General features: G+C 52.5%; 1 protein-coding gene across 1 annotated transcript; it reads left to right on the forward strand.

Annotated features, from left to right (window-relative positions):
* Positions 1 to 6,856: 6,856 nt before the first annotated feature.
* Positions 6,857 to 7,789, forward strand: LOC143692761 (olfactory receptor 14A16-like). The gene has a single exon (XM_077173001.1). The coding sequence runs from the start codon at positions 6,857 to 6,859 to the stop codon at positions 7,787 to 7,789; it is 933 nt and encodes a 310-aa protein (XP_077029116.1).
* The last annotated feature ends 6,548 nt before the right edge of the window (positions 7,790 to 14,337 follow it).

Genomic DNA, 14,337 nt, shown 5'->3' on the forward strand with positions numbered 1-14,337 from the left:
CCTGGATGGGGGAAACCCTCCTATAGCAGTTCTGTGCCAGGTGAAAGGAGATGCATGGGACTTCTTCAATCTTCAGCTTCTTGCTTATTGTTATCTTATCTAAAGTTTTGCTTTGCTGTGCTCACCAGGCTCAGCATGCTGGGAAAACACCTCAAAATTGCTCTAAAATGTACGGTTTCTACGTCTTTTAAAATTGTCTCATCCAATTAACTCTTAAAACGTAAATTATTTCTACTTATCTACCAAAAACTCATCCCTTGACTGTCCACAAAATCTCTGCACTGTGCTTTCCTTGACCAATCATCCTCTGCCACCAACACTGCAGAAAATGGAGTAGATGAAGAAGACAGGGACTACACCCAAATTCTTCCATCTCACCTCCTATCTACACCATACTAAAAATCCCAAAAACTAAATTTCTCACCCAAGGGCTATAGTATACTACCCTCTAATCTATTTCACACTTTGGTAAATTCTAATCTATCTCAACGTCCTGGAAGTCCTCTCCATGGGCGAAGGTTAAAGGCAGTGTTTCTCTGGGGGTCAGGAGCCCTCAGAGCAGACACAGAAATATTCCCTGTGCCCTGGATTCCCACACATTTCACCTAAAATCCTTTAAGCTTTAAGATTTTAAGTTACCCAAAAATGATCCAACAAAGTAGAATAAGAAGGTGAAGAAATAGAGACCAACCGAAAGACAGACGATCCATAGAAAGACACGCACATGGGCACCAACTGCTCAGGTTCCAGCATCACCAACAGAGAAACCCCAGCAGAAGGCAGGATCCAGACCCTGGGCTGGCCTCGTGCTCCGGCTTTTAACCCCCTGGGCCTTCATGGCCCCGCCCCTGGGGTGGGACTGCCAGTTGCTTGTCCAATCAGAGCCAGGGTAGCACCAGCTGCTGCTGTGTGATTGATTGATTGACAGCTGGGCCAATCAGAGCTGGGTTAGCACCGCCCCTGCTGTGTGATTGACAGCTCTGCCAGGCCAGGGCTGGGGGCGGGGCTCTGTCCCACCACAAACCAAGGCCTGACCCGGCCCTGGCCTCACACGGGCATTCCGAGCATCCCAAGGTGTCTCGGGACATGGATCTCATCCAGCCTCTGACAGCGACCACGGTGACACTACGGAACCTCATGGAGCCATGGCTCAGTTGTGACAATGGAGATCCAAGGAAACGATGGTGAGACTGTGGAATCCAGGAATCATGGAATCAAGGAGACCATTGTGCAAATCATGGCCCCTATGGAAGCAAGGATCAATGATCAAACTGTGGTTTGATTGTGATTGATTTAAAATAGAAACAAGGAGCCATTGCTTCACAGCGGGGCTGCATGGGGCCACTGGACCTTTGTGACTCTGTTGGGGCTCATGAAACCAAGAAGCCATTGTGACATTGCCAGACCTCATGGAATCAAGGAGACCATTATGACAGTGTGGAGACCCATGAAATCCATGGAACAGGTCTGCCTGGTTTGGCCTCCTGGGGGCTGTCTGACAGGTCCCACTGAATTTGGCATGTCAAGGGCCACTTCCCATCTGACTGTGAAGCACTGGGGCTCTGTGCTTTTATTCCTATGGGAAAGAACTGTCTTTCTTGTCTCGGCTCACATGGCCAAAATTGGGATTCTGTATCTAAAATTCCCTATATCCAAGGGTTACTCCCAGAAAGAATCTGCCAATACAGTCAAGTCTGGCCAGCCTTGGCCTCTGGTGACTGCCTCTCATCTGCCCCTGCACCACTGGGGCTCACTTGTTTCCTTCCTATGGAGACCATTGTGACACTGCGGAGCATTGTGGAACCAAAGGGCCATGGTGATACTGCAGGCCCTTGTGGAACCTGTGACACTGTAGGAACTTGTGGAACCAAGGGGAACATTGTGACCCTGCAGGGTACCATGGATCCAAGGGGCCACTGTGACACTGTGGGGCCTCGTGGAACCAAGGACATCTTTGTGGCTCTGTTGGGCCACATGGTCCCAAGGGGCCAGTGTGAAGCAGCAGGGCTTTGTGGAACCAAGAGGCCATTGCTGCATTTCCGGGCCTCATGGAGCCAAAGGGCCATTGTGATCCTGCAGGGCACCATGGATCCATGGAGAGCATTGTGACACTGTGGGGCCTCATGGAAGGAAGGGGCCATTGTGACGCTATGGGAACTTGTGGAACCAAGGGAATCATTGTTGCACTACTGGGCCCCAATCGAATCAAGTGGCCATTGGACACAGCGAGGCTTCATGGAACCAATAGACCATCGTGACACTGTGGGGCCTTTTGGAACCATGGAGACCATGAAGATCCTTAAGGACTTGTGTAACCAAGGGGCCATTATGACACCTGAGGGCATCATGGAAGAAAGGAGCCATTGTGACACTGCAGGGCCCTGTGGAACCAAGGGACCATTGTGACACTGTGGAGCCTCGTGGAACCAAGGACAACATTGTGGCTCTGCTGGGCCACATGGTCCCAAGGGGCCAGAGCAAAGCAGCAGTGTGGGAGTTAGCCCAGCTGTAACTCAGAGTCAGACAGATTTTACCCCAAAAGAATTGGGCATGAGCTTCAAGCCCTGGGAATCATTTGTTTAACTTAGGGTGAGCTTGAGTGTTCCCCCATAAGCCTTTAGTGTTGCTATGCTAACTTGTCCAAGTTCCAGACCCATATTGGTTACATGTTTCCCCTATAGAGTTATTGTTCTAGAGTGTTCTACCCCCAAGTGTATATATTGTTGCTTCCCCTTTGTCTCGGTTCTTAGGATCCTGTCCCTCATACTGTTCTCAAATTCTCCATGTTTATTGTTTTTCACCCTGTGTTATTAAAGTTCCTTTTAAGCAACTCCATTGATCCTGCTCCTTTTCATTTTTTCCACCCTCGCCCTGAAGTCAGGGAACCAGAGAGGTTTGTCACAGCCACCCTCATTGTGACATTTGGCACCCAAACAGGGACCATGACACTCAGGGCTCCCTGTGTCAGTCACGTCAGCTGGGGTTAGCTGATGGATAGGCCAGTGCTCCCCGGGATTTTGGATTGTGCCCGGCCCAGCGGATTCATCGTTGCTTTGAGGGACCTTGCCCAGGATCGGCAGGGACAACGAAGGTTTCACCTGCATAGGATTGCAGGTGGGTTTGGGGAAATGAAAGACATTTATTGCCCATTTTGCCACTGTGTTTGTACAATAAGCACCCATGTCCCATAATTGATTTGGGGTGTTCCGGTGGATCTTCCCCATAAGGCAGAGAAAGAGAAAAATGGGCAGCCAGATGTCCAAATTAGAAAGGAGCATATATGGATGCTTTAAGTAATTCTCACTGATCATGACAAAATATTTTCAAAGAAGAAATTAAAATCAATCATGAGGTGGATCATTAAAAATTTTCCAGAGGCCTTTCCTGATGAAATCCATACCACTGAATTTTGGGACTCATGAGAGTTAAACTGTGCAACTTTCCATCAAAAGGGACCCCATTGCACCCTGCATGCTCCCCATCTTCCACACCACCCTTGACCAGATAGCAGCGTCTCTAAAACTCAATCCATTGGTCACTCCCAACCTGGGACCACCCCTAAAACCTGCCTTTCTCAGACCTTCCACGATGGTCCAAGATGGCAATGGCCCGGCTGTCTTGGAGCATCATGCCCTGGAGACTCAAGACAGAAGGAGCCCGAATGTGGCTTGGGAGCCCGACCATCCTCCCTCCATCTTGGCTCCTCCACTTCTTGCTACCACAGCCTTCTCTTCTTCCCTGAACGAACCTCCAGACTCCACCACAACAGCTGCAGGTGACGCCCCCACTGTCAATCGTCCTCTCCACCCTGGGCCATACCTCCAGTTAAGGAACGAGACTGGCAAATAACCTCGAAACTCCTCATTGCCCCCATTTGTTATGAAAGAAGGGGGCAGAATCCCAGGTATCAGCCATTGGTTTATGGGGAAATCAAGGATCTGTGTAGGGCAGCTAAAGACCATAGGAAGGACTTACGTTGTTTTAATGGCCTAATGAGGGCCATGTTTACAGCACATGTCTTAAAACACTATGATTTAAAATATATTATGACCATGTTGTTGTCACCTACAGAATACACCCTGTGGGAAGGAGAATGGAAGTGTTTATTAAATCAATTAATGGCAGACTATGCTAATAATGAGGCAAGGGTGGAACTGACAATCAACCATCTAGCTGGAGAAGGACAACACAGCCTACCAGATGATGAAGCAGCAGGTATCCCCAGAGAAGTATTGGATGATATCAAAGAGATGGCTTTGAAAGCTTTAATCCAGGTATTGGATGGTAGCACCCCCAATTTGGACTACCTTGGGTGGCTGCAGCTAAAGCTTTAGGGCAATCAGACCATCCTGGGTGCCTGTTGAGTAAGCAAACCAATGCTGCCTCCCTCACATTGAGTGGCTGCTCTCAGACACAGAGACCATCAGACACGCCACCTTGCAGAACAGCGATAGAGTTTTGACTCTGGGCACATGGGCATGGCTGTGTAGACTCTGAGGGCATGTGCTGCATGAACCTCTCCAGCCACAGCGAGTCAATCCACAAGAGCATTCAGGTACTGAAGGAAGGGTTCAAGAAGCTTCAAGTGGAAAACAAAGACTGGTTCAATAAACTCTTCCAGTCCAAGGGACTAAAGGGTTGGATGATGTCGAGCTGAAACAGAACTTATAATTCTCTTATTGGTTGTTGTTGTATTGTTAATTGTCTCATGTTTGTTTGGATGCTTTTAGAAAGTCTTACAAAATTATTCAGTTCCTTCTTTGTTGTAAAACAGAAAGGGGGAAGATACCCAACACAGGATCCTCATGGACTCCTTGGAGGAGAGAATTGAAGGCCAGGATGGCCCAAAAACCTCCCAGAGACTCAGTGTGGGAAGGAAAATCCTTAAAAGTACCTAAAAGTATTCTTAAATCCATAAAGTACCTTAAAAACGTTGAGTATCTCAAGGCATTAATGAGCCCCACTGAGTGTCAGTACAAAGCTCTCCAGGGACTCGTTAAAGCAGATAATTGGGGCCATGATTGCACAAACCTCTCACAGAGTCTGTATCAAAAGGGAAACACCAAGTACCTTCAAATAACTGAAGTACCTTGAAGTATTAATGATCCCCACTGAGTGTTGTTACTGACAAAGCCTCTCCAGGGACTAATTACAGCAGATAATTGGAGGCCATGATTGCACAAACCTCTCAGAGACTCCAAGGCAAAAGCCAAAGCCAAAGTCCTTTGAAAAAGCTGCAGTCCCTGCAGGGAGCGTGAAGGAGCCCCCAGGGCCATTGCTGAGCAAGGCTCCCCAGGGACTCCTTGCAGCAGATCCTTGAGGCCACTGGGATGTGGGCTAGGGGGGGATGCTGAGGGCAGCACAAGGGGCTGACAGTGCCCAGCCTGGCTGGGGCTGTGCCAGGAGGCCCCAGGGCCTCAGCACAAGGTGTCTCCTCCCAGCCCTTGCTGGCACAGACCCTGCCGTGGCCCAGGGCACCAAGACTTGGCTTCTCTTTGTCCCCACCTGTCATCACTGCCTGCAGTTCTCTGCTCTGCCTGGGGCCTGGGGACACTTGCTCAGTCGTGTCCCTCTCTGGGACCCATTAAAAGTCCAAGAAACTTTGGAGTTGGATTCTGCCTTGGAGTTCTGGAGAGGTTTCTTCAGCTCCCTCTCAGGGACTGATGTTCAGGGCCTGAGCACAAAGGCCCAGAGGCTGATTAAAGTCCTTGTGCTGTGTCTGTGCTGCTGAGCTGGGCTGGGCTCCTGGCACAGAGGCAGCTCCTGCTCACCAAGAAGAGCTTCAAAAGTACATTTCTCTGGATGAGCAGCTCTTGTGCCAGCCCAGCAGGGCTGGGGCACTGCCTCCAGCCAGCCCGGGCACAGCCCAGAGGCACAGAGAGCTTCAATCAGTCAGGGCTGGGAAGGGGCTGAGAAGTGCCTGGGGCACAATCACTACCAGCCCTTGGCACAGGAACCTCTGGCTGCAGGAAAGTGCAGCTGCAGCTCCTGAAGCCATCTCCTCAAGCTGGAACATCCCAATGCCTCCAGGGCCTGTGAGTACATTCTCTGCTTGTCTCTTGTGCAGAGCAGCCAGGGGTGCCCAGGGCTGTCCTGCAGAGCAGGGTCCTGCAGCCCAGGGCACTGTGCTGGGGCAGGGACTCTGCTGCCTGCCAGGGACAGCTCTCAGCCAGCCCTGGCAGCTGCTCCCAGCACTGGGGGACAAGATCTGGCTGGGAGGAGACAGCTGGTGAGGCTTGGAAGTGTTCTCCTTGTGTGGGGAGGATGCTGCATTGTTCAGGGCTGCTTCCAGCATGGCATTGAACTGCAGAACATTTCCAACTGGATTATACAGGGAGCACAGAAAGGCAGGGACTGGATCAAAGGGCAAATCATGCTTTTTAAATGTATTTTTCTGGGTTGCCTTGATAGGAAAATGCACATAGATATTTATCTCTCAGTTCAGGTTTTAAAAAACAATCCTCTCAGATGTTTATAAACCAGGCAGTAAAAGAAATCAGCACAGGGCCCCTCACAGGCAGCATCAGTGTTGCTTTTCCAGCCTCCTCAGGGTTGCTCTGACGTTGCCATCAGAGCCTGCAGAGCCAGAGCTGCCCCTGGGCAGTGCCTGAGCTGGGAGGGCTCTGCAGGGCAGAGCTGAGCCCCCAGGGCTGGGCTGGGCTCTGGCAGCACTGGCAGGGCCCAGCCCTGGGCACAGGGAAGCAGCTGCTGGCAGGGACAGCTCCAGGCAGCAGAGCCCTGGGCAGGCAGTGGGGGGAAAGTGCCCCCAGACTGTGCTGGGATATTTCAAGTCCTCTCCAAACCCAACTATACCATGATTACTTTTCTTACAGATGCCCATGTGCAGCCCCAGCAAATGTCCAACAGCAGCTCCATCAGGCACTTCCTCCTGCTGGCATTGGCAGACACGCGGCAGCTGCAGCTCCTGTACTTCTGCCTCTTGCTGGGCATCTCCCTGGCTGCCCTCCTGGGCAACGGCCTCATCATCAGCGCCGTAGCCTGCGGCCACCACCTGCACACGCCCATGTTCTTCTTCCTGCTCAACCTGGCCCTCGCTGACCTGGGCTCCATCTGCACCACTGTCCCCAAAGCCATGCACAATTCTCTCTGGGACACCAGGGACATCTCCTACACTGGATGTGCTGCTCAGCTCTTTTTCTTTCTCTTCTTTATTGTAGCAGAGTTTTGCCTCCTGACCGTGATGTGCTACGACCGCTACGTGTCCATCTGCAAACCCCTGCACTACGGGACCCTCCTGGGCAGCAGAGCTTGTGCCCACATGGCAGCAGCTGCCTGGGCCAGTGCCTTTCTCTATTCACTGCTGCATACTGCCAATACATTTTCCCTGCCCCTGTGCCATGGCAATGCCCTGGGCCAGTTCTTCTGTGAAATCCCACAGATCCTCAAGCTCTCCTGTGCCAAATCCTACCTCAGGGAACTGGGGCTTCTTGGTGTGGGTGCCTTTTTGGCATTTGGTTGTTTTGTGTTCATTGTTTTCTCCTATGTTCAGATCTTCGGGGCTGTGCTGAGGATCCCCTCTGAGCAGGGACGGCACAAAGCCTTTTCCACCTGCCTCCCTCACCTGGCCGTGGTCTCCCTGTTTGTCTGCACCGCATTGCTCGCCTATCTGAAGCCTCCCTCCATGTCCTCCCCATCCCTGGATCTGGCCCTGTCAGTTCTGTACTCGGTGGTGCCTCCAGCCCTGAACCCCCTCATCTACAGCCTGAGGAACCAGGAGCTCAAGGCTGCAGTGTGGAGACTGATGACTGGATGCTTTCAGAAACATTAAACTGCTGGGCAATTTCTGGAAATCACTTGCAATAGAAGTAGTATTGGATACTTCTCATTGCTTTGGCTGTGGGGTTTTTTCTTTTGTTTTACTTTTTTTCTGATTTTGAACAAAGACATGTCATTCATCTAGGCCATTTCTCATTTTGTTTCTCTCCACCTTCCCTGTGGCCATAGACTGTCTCAATGAGGGGCTGTGCTATTGAGAGGAATAGAGGATTTGTCTTTACAAAATATCTGTGGGTCTGCTGGTAGATAAAACTAGCTCTGGAAGATAAAAGAAACAACGTGAAGGATTCCACTGATTGATGAATGGAAAAAGATATTTGCTTTTACAAATAAACTTTAGTTTGCTGATAAATGCAATTAGAGATTGAGAGATATAAAAAACAATGGGGAAGAAAAATCCCTAAATTCCATAAGAATTAAAAAGTAAAAGGGAGGGTTATACATTAGAGGGAAATCTTTGGAAAATCTTTGGTATCAGGCCTATCGGGGAGTCTGTACCCATCAAGTACCTCAGCCAATATGGAAAGAGAGAAGGGAAATGCAGCCAGGAAATTAGCATAAAAAGATGGCTGCATCGTGTAAAAATTCGAGAGATCCCAGGGGAATTCCCCATGTCTTCTCCCTTTATTCGAATAAAGCTAGAAACGACTCCCCTGTCTCCATTTTGGACATAAAACTCTGGTGTTTGTGGATTAATGTTCCTAACACTCTCTGTGGCTTTAAATGAACTAAAGGATCTCCCCTAGCAAAGTTTTCTGCAGAGATGCCCTTTTGTTGCCTTCTCTGGAGCTGCGGCAGCAATGTCTGTGTGCAGAGCTGGGGCAGATCAGTGCTGGTCCAGCAGCTGTGCGCAGCAGCAGCAGCAGCAGCAGCACTTGGTGTTGCCAGTGCTGCTGCCGTGGCCCTGCCCCACTGCCCTGGTGGCCCTGGTGTTGCTGCAGGGCCTGAGTGCTCTCGGGGCCGGGCACAGCCCTGGGGGTGGCAGTGCCGGGGCTGCAGCAGGGACAGGCCATGGGCACTGCTGGGGCAGCGCTGACGCCTCAGGCCAGGCCCTGGGGGCTCCAGGCTCCTTGCCCAGGCTCTCTCAAGAACACGGCCAGGCCAATGCTCAGCACAGAAACCCCCGTCAGCAGCCCCAGGCTGGCCGTGGGCAGGCTGGGGGCAAACAGCATGGCTGGGGCTCTGCAAGGGCCCTGGGCCAGACGGGAAGGAGCAGCAGAGCAGGGGCTGATCCATGCCCAGTGCGCTGCACAGCCCAGGGCAGCGTCCCAGAGCGTCCTCATGCAGCTGCCAACAACATCCCCCCTCTGCAGCCCTGGCCTCTCCCCCAGCTCACACAGGTGCCCTTGCAGGCACAGACACGGCAGCACTGCCTCAGCAGCCCCTGTTTGCATTGCACACAGCAGGGGCAGCACCCCCATGCTGTTGCTGTGGGGACATGAACCTGAGGGAGCACAAATGCCATCAGCCCCTGGGGCCAGCAAGGCCTGGGGGACACCAGGGAAACCACTCAGCTTTGTCCTGGCCTCTGCACTCAGCCAGAAAGTTTGTTCCCATCAGCTGGGAGTTTCCTGTGCCACTGCAGACGCTGTTGCTCAGAGCCAGGGCTGCCTGGCAGCCACCCCCAAACTGCCCTCAGCATTTCCTTGGATGAACCTTTGCTCCTTTGCTTTCTTTACTCTTTCCTTGCACAAATTTCTTCCTCTTGCCCACCCCAGGGGGCCCAGATCTGGACGCAGCACTTGAGGTGCTGCCCAACCAGTGCCCAGCACAGGGCAAGAATCCCTGCCCTGCTCCTGCTGGCTACACCGTTTCTGATCCAGGCCAGGAGCCATTGGCCTTGTTGGCCACCTGGGCACACTGCTGCTTCATGTCCAGCCTGCTGTCCATCAGTCCCTGCAGGTCCCTTTCTGCCTGGCTGCTCTCCAGCCATTCTGTCCCCAGCCTGTAGTGCTGCAGGGGTTGTTGTGGCCAAAGTGCAGGACCCGGCACCTGGACTTGTTAAACCTCACCTTGTTGGATTTGGGCCCTGGATCCAGCCTGTCCAGGGCCCTGTCCAGAGCCCTCCTACCCTCTAGCAGATCCACACTCACACCCATCTTGGTGTCATCTGCAAATTTGCTGATGATGGACTCAATCCCCTCATCCAGATCATCAGTGCAGATATTGAAATCCATGCGGGCTGGCTCTGATCCCTGGGCCATCCTGTGGGTGCCCTGTGATGGCACTCAAGGTGATCTGTTCCATACCCTTGCCGGGCACCCAGGTCAGGCTGACAGGCCTGGAGTTCCCCAGCTCCTCCTTCCAGCCCTTCCTGGGGATGGGCTCACCCTGGCACCTCCAGTGCTCTGGGCCCTCCCTGCTGAGCCAGGACTGATGGTAAATGATGGAGAGCAGCTTGGGGAGCTCATCCACAGCTCCCTCATCCCCCTAGGATGGATCCCATCTGATCCCATACACCTGTGAGCATCTGAGTGGCTCAGCAGGTCAGCAGCTGCTTCCTCCTGCGTTCCAGGGGGCTGTTCTGCTCCCTGTGCCCATCTACCAGCTCAGGAGAACACTTGTCCTGAGGACAACCTGCCCTAATACTGAAAATTGAGACAAACAAGGTGTTAAGTAGCTCAGACTTTTCTTTTTCTTTTCTTACTATATTCTCCACTGCATCCAACAACGAGTAGATGTTCTTCTCCTAACTTTTGCTATGAATTTTTATAAAAACTCTTTTTTTTTTCCTTACAGGAACCACCAGATTAAGTTCTAATTGAGCTTTGACTTCTATAATTTTCCTTCTGTATAACCTAAGGATGTCCTTAAACACTTCCTGAGTTTCTGGTCCTTTTTCCCTCCAAGTTCTCACAAAATCTCCATGTGGAGCCAGGACAGTCATTTTCCTCTCTAGCTCATCTTTTGCCATCCTGGGACAGGCTGCTCCTTCCTCCTTAAGATTACTATCTTTAAGTGTGTTCATTCTTCCTGGACCCCTTTTTTCCTAAGGGCTGTTTCCCTTCAAAAAATCAGTACCTGATTTGCTACTCCCCAAGTCTGCATCCTAAAATGGCCAAAGTCTGCCCTTCCTAATTGCAATGTAGAAGTTTTGTTGCTGCCCCTCTTTCTTTCACAGAACATTGAAAACTTGATTATTTCATGGTCACTCTGCCCCAGGCAGCCTCTGAGCCCCACATCTGCCCCCAGCCCTTCTCTGTTTGTGAACAGCAGCAGACAGAGCTTTCCATGGCAGTGGGAGTGTCACCAAAAATTCAGTGAAACAGAAAAATCTTTTTAACCCCAGTGTAGCATTAAGAAGCAGCATTCTTTATTCAGCTGGATGCACGGGGGAGAGCTCCTCCCAAAGCTGTGCATGCTGAGTACAGGAAAGTTTCTGTTTATATTCTGCATTTTGCACACATATTCATTGATTGTCCTGGACTTAACATGCATAGGATAATCATTTCCCCAAAATCATTAACATATTTCCCTTCCCCTTTACCCATGTGTTCTTCTGTCCTGGGGGTCTCTCTGGTGGTCCCTGGTGGTCGCGGACCCCAATGTTCCAGTGGGCCTGGCTGAGCTGGCAGGACCCTGAGGCTGCTGAACTTCCAGTTCCCCTTCTCACACAATGGGCCTTGTGTGGTTTCCATAGGCCTGGGGATGTGGAAAACACGCTCCAGGTGTCAGCTCACCTGGTGTAGACAATTGATCATCTGGTAATATGAGGTGACAGAGTGGGGTATGACATCACAAAGTGGGTAATGTGAGATCATAGAGAAGCTATGACATCATAGGCCATATCTGTGATGCCACACGGCAGAATTCTGACATCATAGAGCAGATGATGACATCTGAGATTTGGCTGTGACATCAGAGACCATCTCTGTGACATCAGAGAATGGGCTGTGAGCTCACAGAGCAGGCTGTGACATCCCAGAGGGGCTGTGTGCCATCCCAGAGGGGCTGTGTCAGGTCACTGGGTTGGTCACTCGGCCCCAGCTTCCCCTCACAGTTTCTCCCAACAAGTCCAATGCTGTCCATGCCCAGCGGGGTCCCTGTCCCCCGGGATCCCCCCGGCCCACCTGGAGCCACAGCCTCCACCAAAGGATGTTCCACAGGATCCACCCCAGAGCCTGACATGGGGACAAGGGGCCAGGGCTGTGTGACCAGGACATCAAGGACGGGGATTCTCCAGGTCACTGTGGCCTGGGTTGGGTTGCCCAGGGCAGGAAAGATGTCTGGCAGCTGGAGCAGGGTCTGGGAAGGGCCTCCAAGGTGGGGCTGGAGCCCTTGGGCTGTGAGCAGAGGCTGAGGGAGCTGGGCTTGTCCAGCCCAGAGCAGGGAAGGATGAGGGGCTCCTCATCCCAGCCTGGCAGTGCCAGCGAGGAGGGGATGGAGAACACAGAGCCAGGCTCTTCCCTGGGGGCCTGGTGGGAGACAAAAGCCAATGGGTGGAAGGGGAAAGAGGGGAGATCAGCCAGGACAGGAGGAGATGAAATGAGTCAGGCTGGTTTCAGCATTTCCTCAGCACCAAAAGCAGCCTGACCTCCCTTCTCCATCCACCACTGACAGCTTTGCAAATCAGGAATTGTTGGAGCTGTTTTGTCCCCACTCCAGGATGAGCATCCTGATACAAGAACTTCATTGTGTTTATATCTATCACAGAATGACGTTTGTCTAAAACTACTTTTAGGATGGAAATCCCTTGTGGGTGGTGGACTCATCAGATGCTGCTGGGACATTGCACTTAGCTCAGGGAAGAGCATGAGTGTTATTGAATTGTGTCCTGTTCAACCATGGTCTGTTGGCCATGAAGAGAAACTTTCTGTGCCTCTGAGTCTCACCAGTTCCTGGCCCCCAAAGGACACAAACCTGATGAGTTGTGGTTCCCACTCCAGTGGCTGCACTTGGACCTCCCTCCATCCCCAGAGCAGAGCTCCCTTGTCCCAGAGAGTCCCTGGCAATGTAGAGATGAAGGAAACAGGACAGGCTAAGGGGATCAGGGGCAGAGCATAGTCAGGGATTTGGGGTTGTTGTGAGCCCAGGGCAGGACCTGGCCCTTGGCCTTGGTGAATATCATCCAATTGTCCTGGGCCCATGGCTCCAGCCTGTCCAGATCTGCAGAGCTTCCTGCCCTCCAGCACAGCCACACTCCCACTCAGCCTGGACTCACCTGGAAACTGACTGAGGGTGCCCTTGAAGGCCTCATCCAGATCAGCAATAAAGAGATTGAATTGATCTGTCCCCAGTCCTGAGCCCTGGGGACACCCCTGGATGTGACTCCATTCCTCAGCTGCTCTGAGTGCCAGGGGCTGGATGAGGGAAATGGTGGGGTGTGGGTAGGGACAAAGTGTGATTGATTGTCAGCCATGAAGGGTCTTGATTTTCAAATCTGTTCAGAGTGCATGAGGAGGTGCTGGTGGTCACTATCAAGTGGACATTGCTGATGTCCATTGCTATAAACAGGAAAAGAAAACTTAAACGGGCAAAACAATTCTCTCCGCATTGTTTTCAATATAGTATATTCACTTCGAATACACTTCTGAAATATGTCTAATTAACCAAGGAAGAATTGAAAACTTCAATTATTCCCATGGGATTTTCTTGTTTGGGGGTTTTGAACAAATATTTATGAGCTTTTCCCACTGAATTCCTGAACTGTAGAGCTGAAGAAAGAAGAGGCCTCTGGAGTAATAAAATTCATTAGCAACCTCCAAGTGGCTGAGGATCCATCCCCATGAGAACAGCAATGAACAGAAATGGGCACAGCTTTGTGGCTGCCCCAGCTTTGGCATGGGCCCTGGGCCTAGAGAAGGAGCAGCTCTTGAGGGCCCCAAGGCCGGGGCTCTTGTGCTGCCCTGGGCAGATGGGATGGCAGCAGGGGCTGCAGAGCTCTCAGCACCTCAGGCCGAGGGGAGCAGGGCAGCCAGGGAGCCTCCTTTGGCCTTGGCCCAGCACCTTCCCCCATGGCTGGGGCTGAGTCTTGTGGCAGCTGCAGCTGCTGCTGTGGCCTTGGCAGGGGCTGAGGCCGTGGGGCCAGTGGCCAGAGCAGCCTGGGCTGAGCAGAGCTGTGGGGCCAGAGCCGGCTGGGCTGGGCTGGGCTCAGAGAGGCCCTTGGTGCTGCCCAGAGCTCAGGGCAGCTGGCAGAGCTTGCAGGGAGCTGGGCAGGGCTCTGAGAGCCTGGCCCAGAAACCATCAGTGTCCATCTCAGCCTGGCTGAGCGTGCAGGGGCAGGACTCAGGCCAGGCCTTGTGGGGCAGGGCCAGCGCCTGTGCAAGGCATTGCAAACAGGCAAGTGGCCAGAGAGGAGGCTGCTCTGTGCCCTTGGTGGCAGGGACAGAGCAGGGAGGGGGCCCAGGACATTTGTCAGCGCCAGCCTCTGTGCCCATGCGTTGGCAGCCCTGGCTGCTGAGCCCAGCTTTGGCCTGGGCTGAGTTTGGCTGTGGCCCAGCTCCATCCTCCTGCGGGGCTCAGGGCCTGTTCCCGGCCATGGCCAGCCCTGGCTGCCTCTCTGCTGGCCCAGAGGCCGGCAGAGCCCGGGGCAGGGCTGTC

This window comes from Agelaius phoeniceus (genome assembly GCF_051311805.1).
Source record: "Agelaius phoeniceus isolate bAgePho1 chromosome W unlocalized genomic scaffold, bAgePho1.hap1 SUPER_W_unloc_2, whole genome shotgun sequence".
Classification (NCBI taxonomy): domain Eukaryota; kingdom Metazoa; phylum Chordata; class Aves; order Passeriformes; family Icteridae; genus Agelaius; species Agelaius phoeniceus.

Bases quoted from the DNA above. Each gene is read 5' to 3' on its own strand.
- LOC143692761 (XM_077173001.1), top strand. From the start codon at position 6,857: ATGTCCAACAGCAGCTCCATCAGGCACTTCCTCCTGCTGGCATTGGCA.